Source organism: Meleagris gallopavo, chromosome 1, assembly GCF_000146605.3.
Source record: "Meleagris gallopavo isolate NT-WF06-2002-E0010 breed Aviagen turkey brand Nicholas breeding stock chromosome 1, Turkey_5.1, whole genome shotgun sequence".
In the NCBI taxonomy this organism is placed as follows: Eukaryota; Metazoa; Chordata; class Aves; order Galliformes; family Phasianidae; genus Meleagris; species Meleagris gallopavo.
Genome location: NC_015011.2, coordinates 26,412,338 through 26,421,470, shown reverse-complemented (window position 1 = coordinate 26,421,470; position 9,133 = coordinate 26,412,338). Strand labels below are relative to the sequence as shown.

General features: G+C 37.6%; 1 protein-coding gene across 1 annotated transcript in view; it reads right to left on the bottom strand.

Annotated features, from left to right (window-relative positions):
• The window catches only part of DOCK4 (dedicator of cytokinesis 4), a 176,247-nt gene that overhangs the window by 121,455 nt on the left and 45,659 nt on the right, over positions 1 to 9,133 (bottom strand). The window contains 4 exon segments of the mRNA XM_031552130.1: positions 954 to 1,086; positions 2,933 to 2,993; positions 3,574 to 3,641; positions 3,644 to 3,654. Of these exon segments, the coding sequence (XP_031407990.1) occupies positions 954 to 1,086; positions 2,933 to 2,993; positions 3,574 to 3,641; positions 3,644 to 3,654 (273 nt within the window).

Here is a 9,133-nt window from a genome sequence, read left to right as displayed (position 1 = left end):
CCTTTTTTCTTTTCTTTTTTGTTATCTTCAAAACAATCAGGGAAATTTAGAAAATAGGGTATAATGGGCAGATATATAAATCTAATAATTTGTTATCCAACAGCGAACACTTATTTAACTTCAACATCCTGGGAGTCTTAGTAAGAGCCAGCAAACATTTTCACTATCACACTTGACTGTTTTCCTGCGGCATCATCTCCAGCAGCTCTAATTCAGCACAGTATGAGTACAGAGAAGAAGAGAAAGGCTGCCTAAAAGCGTTCCATTTCCTAAAAGCCTTCCTCTTCAACATTTGAGTGCAAACCCTGAGAGTCAGAACTTCCTCATGCACTTGACAAAATGTTTCCCAGGTTTATGTACTTACAATAGGCCACTGCACAAAACAGCTCTTACTATAATCTCTAAGATCAAGATCAGCAGGAAATTACATGCACTGTGTTGCTACGAACAGAAACATGAACTTTCTTCCAATATTGTCAAACTCCACTATTTCACTAACCACTCATTTTAAGATCTATTTTTGATTTTTCATTCTCCAGCATTAACTGCCTCTTACTCTTATGCTATTTCCATTAAACAATTGCTTACCTACCTTGCCTTCTTTTTTCTCTGAAGTTACTTCTGCTACTGCCTAGGCAGCGCAAGCTGTCTAAACAAGTCTTGAAAACACTTCATATTGCTTTAAAAAGAGAGCTCTGGAAGCTCTTACAAGGATGTGATAAATGCTGAAACATACAAGAAGATCTGAAAGGATGCAATCTTCGTTTTTAATACTATCTCTTTTTACAAACAGATCCATAGAACTAGCCAAAATTTCTAAACTGTGATGGAAAAAAAGAAATTAGCTACTATACTTTTTTTTTTTTACTCACACTGCATTTAAAACCACTGTTTTTGATGTAAACCTACTGTGAAATAGTTCCAATAGTTATGAAATAAAAGCCATTCCTTACATGTACACTTTTAAGATGAGGTCATCCTTTGAATCTCCTGCCAGCAAATCTGCAATACTGAGGACCGCGCAGCCAAAGGGCCGTCTGTATTGTACGTTGCAGGCATTTTTCTTTTCTCCAGCTCCCATTCGCCCTGACAAACAAAATATATACATTTGATGCATAATGTACAAAACTGTCTCCCTTAAAAGCACAGAAGGGAGGCAGGGACCAATCCAGCTCTGTATGATGACAGCTCTGAGTATGTGATGCCAAGCGTACTCTGCAAATCTAGTCCACCTCTCTCTACACTACATTAGGATAACAAATGGTTCAGAAAACCCATTAATGATGTGTTGATCTCGTAATACCAGAGGTACTGCTCATCCTCTCATGACCTCGAGTCCGCAGCTCTTCCTGATACTTAGTGACAGCTCTACTTGAGACACCACGAAATAAAATTTAGTGTTCAGACATGACAGAGTGTCCACCATTTGCTGTCCAATAACAATATTTTACTGTGGCTGTCGTTACTTCTGATTTATACGAGAGGTCTTGTGACCGAACCACTACAGTTTAGAAATCAAACGCTGCCTCCAAGCAGGCAACTTGCTAGCAGGGGGATAAAACTGCAGAAATCAAGGAGAGATGAAACTCGGGGAGAAAAGATGACAAAGGGCAGGAGAACAAATTATGGTACAGAAAGAAGGCGTCAAGGAAAACGGAGTTGAAACAAAGTATTTTTCTATTTGATTTAAATGCAATTCATCAGTCTTCTTGTGTTTCTGATAGATGAAACTGCCCTCTTTCTAACCATTTTATTCAATTATGTTCTGGCAGCTATGTATCTTTCCAACCAAGTTCTAACTTGTGACAAGAAAAGCCTCTGGCTGTACTTGCCACAGGGCAATGCCTCCTCCGTATTTCTATACATCACAGAAGCTAGAAGAGTAATTGTTCACTTTCACACCACAAGGCATATAAATGTTATTTTAACTTTTTAGCATTTCAGTCATTCGTATACAGACTTGGCTGTGAATGTATTTTATAACTATACAGAAGGGAAAATTCTATGCCACATTGTTCTATAAAGCATTTGCTCTTCTCAAATTAACTCATATTACAACAGAATTTACTACACTTTTTCCCAGTCCTTGCCAATAAAAATGCAATATTTTGATATTCCAGTGAAACACTACACATCATGAAAGTGCAAGGAAAAATCATCCATCTGAGTTGTAAAACAGCATTTACTCTACAATAAATTGTTTCTGAACTCAGCGCAAGTTATAACTACGATATTTGAAAACAAAATACCTTGCAAAGAAAGGAAGATACATTTAGTAATGCAGTGATGCAACTAGGGAGACCATTTACAAAAAATGAAATAGATCTAAGAGCTCAAAAGCAGACCCAAAGAACCCTCCTTCAAATCAGCACAACCAGGAGGTTAACTTCTTAAAATACATACACAGCACATTTTTTGACTCTTCAGCTTCGTTTCAGAGGACACAATATCTGCCTGTACCATCATGGATTAAAATTATTACATGACATCGTTCATTTACTTCCTTCTCCTCTTTATAAAGAGATCAGGAAGAAGACAAAATTTATCTGAATGATTTCATCAGATACTATTTAATTTCTAGGTAAGTTTCCTATGAACAAACAATACTTGAAATTACTCTCTTTGTAACAAGAATGGACTCCCCAGTGACAACTCCATCATTTTAGTACAGTTCACATATGATGCCCTAATTTTCTTTTGCAATATTAACAAAAAATACTGTATCAAAACTCATCAGCACACTTGAAAAATAACACAAAAGAGTGCTGAGAAATTCAAGGTAATTTCCCCATTAGAAGATAGGCATTTGCTTCATGAAATTTATACAGAGACTTAGCAATCTAACAGATCCCAAGGCCTACCCCAAGTGGCTTTCTTCACTGTTATATACCTACCAAATGTCAGATTTCTTCTCACAGACCGTTATACCTACCTATTCGAATAATGTGCACAGTGATGTAGATGTCCTTCCTGAGTTCACTGCTACTCAAATCCTGCACAAGATCAGAACCTCATTATTTCTGCCTCCTGATTAAAACATGATATTTTAAAAGATCTTTATGCATTGCTTTTATTGCCAGTAATGGTGATAAATGAACAGTGAGGTCATTTATATAGAATTAACAAATTATCCATTTAACACTTCAAATTGGTGGTCATGCACTCAATATGTCTGTTCTAAAATACCATGGGCAAGAATTTGTTGTAAGGCAGCAAAATGGGAGAGGAGGACAGAAGAGATTCAGTGTGTGCCTTGAGGAGTAATGGTGCTTTTGAGCAACTCCTAATATGTTGAAATTACAAAGAACACTGCACAAACTATATTCTGGGTCTAAAACTCACAAGTCTTTGTTGCAAGGAAAAAGACTGCTATATATTTGTACATGAAGTACATACATCGAGATAGTGCCAGAAAACATTCAACTTGAGATTTTAATAATATCTGTTAACCATCCTTTAGAACTAATAAAGTAAAAGCTTAGGGAGTGCCACTGAGTCAACTACAGAATAACTGAATCCAAATTTGGTTTTAAATACCCAGCACAAAAAGGATCGAGAATAGGAAAAACTCACCACGAAAAGAGAACAGTGTCTTTCAGGCTTTTCTGGACATTTTGGCAAACCATTTCTATTCAGTCTTAAAAAAATCGTTCACTGTAAGAAAACAAATATAACAGATACTTTGAACAACACTACAGTAAAATTAGATCTCATATTGATTTATTTTTAGATGTAACCTTTGTCAAGATATAAAAGAATGAAATAATTGCTTATTAAAAGGCTGAAACATATCAAGGAAAAAAAAGGAAAAGACTAGATAAGAGTAGTTAATCATCTAATAAAATTACTGAAAACTCAATACAAACTGGAAGACTGATTGTAGTTTGAAAAAATGATACTGTATATCCCAGTCCAGAGAGCAATAAAATTCTATATCCTAGAACTGAAATTAGATGTGAGTGATGTTGTATTGATTCTTGCTAAACAAATGTCAACATTGCCACATTTGTATTCAATCAATATTCTTTTTCAAAGACAGGAAGATAAATGCCAGGGGACATTTTTCCTACCTCTATGAAAATTTCTTTCTAGACTACACTGATTTTGGCGGTCTTGTAAGTTCCAGCAGACAAATTTCATTTTCAGAATTCTGTTTTGCATTCGGCTGCAGGGTGCCAAGTACTGCATCCAATACAAATAACAACAGTGATAGTAGAGAGAAGCAGAGAACTCTCATTTTGGAGTAAAAAAGGGCACAAGAACCCACTGAAAGAGAAATTACTCTTTGAAAAATTCCTATTTGATAGTAGCTTCATCATGGACAATCTCTGGGAGAACTTGTCATTTCATGCATGGAAAACTTTGGAAAATTCAAGCTTTCCATGGTTTGGGTAATTTTCTACTAGATACAGTCTCATAGCAAACATAACCATAACATCTATGCATTAAGAGACGTGCAACATGAGAAAAAGCAGAGGACTCAGAAATGGTAAGTTGTGCACAAGTGTTACACGTATGTGGCTCAGAAAGTAATGCCTCCTATTTATTTCCATGGAAACTACAATAGATACAAACAGTACAACAACACTATTTGATAGAGCAAATTCCCAGCTACAAAACACTATTTCTCAACACAGTCACCACCATTAGCTATGCATTTTCATGAGCGATGAACAAGAGCCTGCATGCCATGCTAGCGAAAATCTGCACCAGCAGAGGTCACCCACTGTTTCACAGCTGCTATGATGGCAGTTGTGTTAGGAAAATGTTGCCCATGCAGTCCACTTTCATCAATCTAAACAGATGAAAGTCAGAAGGTGCTAAATCCAGACTATATGGTTGGTCTGGTAGGACAGTCTTGTCACCAATAATGATGCCAGGAAATTGCCACCTTCAGCTTCATATTGGTTCAATAGATCCCAACAAATTTGCTTGCAGCGTTCTTTCTGCTTGATACTCCAGTGTTGTCACCATTGTTTCCAATGCACTAAAGCCAATTTCCATCTCTGTATACAGTCCCCTGGCCATAATCCGCCAATTCGCACAGGGAAGCTGACTGAGACAGTCTTCATTTTGTGATGTGACAGCTGTGCATGGCTTTCCAGAACGTGATTTGTCTTTCACATCACTGTCACCACTGCTGAAACACACCATCCACTGCCTTACTGTGCTCACATACACTGTTCAGTCTCCATAAATGTTCAGCAAATGTTGATGAATGCTAATGGGTGGCATTTTTTCCACATGGAGGAATTCAATTCCACACCTTTGCTTCATATGCACTTCCATGTCAGACACCATTCTGTCAGACTGCCCCTCTGCTGCCATCTGTCACACACCAACAACGTGTAGCAGAAAACTGGTTTCAAGGTTCAGCCTCTACTGCCATACCAACACCATCTGCCTCTGACACAATAAATTGGGAGGCATTACTTTCGGAGCAGCCAGTGTATCTGTTACTCTACACACTTTCACCCCCAGTCCTACCTGGCCAGACAGCTGAGTCTGGATACCCCATAATACTCAAATAAAACAAACAAAAAAAAAATTCCAAAGTGAGATTATTGCAACTGGTTTTCTCCCAGCTGAACCCACCTCTCCTGCTTATTCCAAAAGCTAAGCATGCTTTACCACTGCTCTCAAAATGTAGCTGGCAAATCGAAGAAATGTTGGATAAGATGTGACACAACATAGTCTAATTAAATTTTTATTATACCAGCATTTGCTTTGTGCAAAATCTGAGTCAATCATTCACAGAATCAGTCATTCACATTGAAAAGGACCTCAGAAGGTCTCTAAGTCCAACCTCCTGCTCAACACTGCACCAGCCATAAAGTCAGATAGGCTTGTTCAGAGCTCATGCAGTCAGGCCTTAAAAATCTCCAGTGATAGAGGCTGTACAGCTCCAGCGGACAGTGCCTGACTGTCCTCAGGTTTTTCCTTACATTCAGAAGCAACCTCTCTTGTTTCATTTCTTGCTTATATTCATTAATGGCATTGACCATCTTGGAGGTACAGGCAGATGCCCATTAGTCCCGTCCCCAGGCTGACAAAGGCCCACTGCCTCAGCTTCACTCCACAGAATGACCAGCTCAGGGTCTTCTGCTGAATTGCCATCCAGTCATTCATGTCTGTCTTGTATGAGAGGATCCAAACTGGCATGGTTTAACCAAAACTGCACAGGAGGGAATAATCTCTTCTCTAGATCAGCTGGCCACATTAATGTTGTTACAGCCCAAGTCACTGTTAGCTTCAAAAGCACATTTCTAAAAAGTTATGACTGCAGAGAACTTCATTAAATGACAGCCATTTACCCAGGCTGAACCTACAAATGCTTAGACTTTTTTCTTGGGAGCATTTTAAAACGTTTGTGTACTCTTCAGCTATGTAGGTTTTGGTTTTTTTCATCAGACAGCATAAAAGGCAGAACCTAAGAATAGTACAGTTGAACTCAAATACCTCTGAGTGCATGAAATGTTATTTTCTCAGAAACATTCTTGTTTTATGATACAGCCAACTTCTGCAGCTTTTGTCTCCATGGAAACTTTAAAACTGAGTTTTAAAGAATGTTTACATGGATATATTTTTTTTTAAGAGAAACAAGTTCGTATTTTGCTGTTGACTTAAAAATGTTATTCAAAAGACTTATGTCTTTTCGTTTACATTTACTTCCTTCTCAATATCAGAAAATACTGTAAGACAGCACAAAGCTTTATTTATGGAATCTCACGCAAAGTCCATGTTTACTTATATTATCAAAGCAGTTAAAGCTTTAGGACACATTTTGTTGGACAATGTGCAAAACTAAAGAAAAAAGAAAACAAGCCTCTGTTCCAGCAGTAACAATACAGCTTCTGTGTGCTTAAACCTGCAGTGCATTTGCAGGCATCAATATAAATTTGACCAATACAAGGTGATTCTGAATTTTACCACTTTACCTTCAGTCTGTGGGACTATGTAGAAGGAAAATATACTTGTATACACACGTACCTTGCTGCATTTTTTTGCCTTTAAAGAAACCACTAGAAATGTCAGTTTAAAGAAAATACCATTTAACAAGAAACTGTCTACCAGTGAATAAACTATTGCCATAGTTTACCTAGGAACAGGCAAATACTGAATTTAGCTGGGAGTGTTCTCTTTCTTCACTGAGCATACTTTCTGCAGAAACCAAAGGCACATCCTTTAAAAGCTTCCTACTCAGTATCCACCTGGATATGAAATTTGCAAGTGCTGCTTACACTCACAGACCATGAGATTATGATTCACAACCCAATTAAAAGCCAAAGACTTTGGTCACACCACAAAGAAATGCACTGATTGCAACAGACATGTAATGGTTGTGCTGATCCATTTTCCTCATCTGAATTTTAAATTTTGTTTGACTGAAGCAAGGGATGTAGCAATGAAAAAGGCAAACTGAACACAATAACCCCCCCAAAATCTTAATCCTTGTTCAGTGCTACAATGCATTTCAAGCAAAAAAAAATAGCACCAGTTACAGTTCGGATAAAAACAGTTACCTTTGAACATAACCACAGAGCAAATGCAGATATACGTGCAAGATCATGAGAATAAAATAACTTTTTAATAAAATATAGAGAGCATTCATGTTTATAAACAATTCGGAGCATTTCTATAGAGAAAAATAGGCTAGAAAATGGTTGAGGAAAGTAAACAGCCTTTCAAAAACAAAATAAAGACTGAGAATTCCCAAGATCTGAAAGCTCAGCTTCAAACAGTTGCAAAAGCTCCAGAGGGTGAAATCTAAGGCTAGGATCTTATTTCACAGCAGCATTCTCAGCAGTCATTTACACATACGTATATATACGGCAACCACACACAGCAGAAATCCCAAAGCAGATATATCTTTCCTTTCTATGAAGATGGTTTGATTTTAGTTTAGATTGCAATGCATTTTTTATGAGCACCAATCTTCACTGATAAATATGCTCCACAGATTTAAACTCTGCTGTCTTCCCACCGAAAATAAGGAAATATTTAATGCTGGAGAGATTAATTTAAGAAGGTCAGCAAGGGATTTCTGTACTGTAACTTCCCATGTATTAGTGAAGCAACAATGTGTTCCAAGTCTGCAGGCTTAACACACGAACTTAAAAGAAACACTGCCACAAACTGTTCTGTTTTCACAAGCGACCCCTATTTCCTCAGTATTAGCAGGAAAATGTTACCAGTCACATGTCAACAGTCTAGACAGACTGCTTGTTCTACGATTTACAAACACACTATCAAAAAACAAAACAACAACAACCAAGCAAAACAGCCACATGGCATACACTTGCAGTAAAGCTGTTCATCCAATACTCATACTCTCAGCACAACTTCCCTTTCTGACATCTTTGCAAATGGTCTCTATGTAAATAAAGGTTTTAGTATTTTCTAAACTAAATGTTGAGAGACAATAAGAGAATATTGATGTGCATTGCATGAGCTCAGGTCTACCAAATTCCAGAACACCATTAGGGGATGCTCACTAAGAACTAGAATCTGGATCTACTGAATGTATAGCTAAAGGGTCATCGACATCATAAAACCAGTCAGACACAGAAGGTTGCCCTTTTACTTAGGGGTAAAATGCAGAGGAATGTGGTACAAGTCATAAGTTACTGATGTAAATAGACAAAAAAGCTTTAAAAGTATATTCTTAATTACAAACTAACTGAATGGTAGATGTGCCAACATGATTTTGCAGTACAAGCTGCATAGTAAGTCAGTCCCTCTATTTTAACTCTTTTACATACTTTTGTGAAAACCATACTCCCATTTCAGGCTGAAAAAGAAGTAGCAATGAGCAAAGAGGGAAAGGAAGAATGAATATTAGAAAAAAAAGATTTCAGCCAATTTCAGATAAAAGCACTACACAAACTAAACTAAAATAAATCACCAAACCAATATTATGATGCTATATTGAAGCTTATCATCACGTCTAGATGTCTTACAGAATCACAGAATTGTAGGGGTTGGAAGGGACCTCTAGAGATCATCGAGACCAACCCCCCTGCCAAAGCAGGCTCCCTACACCAGGTCGCACAGGTAGGTATCCAGGCGGGTCTCGAATATCTCCAGAGAAGGAGACTCCACAACCTCCCTGGGCAGCCTGTTCCAGTGCTCC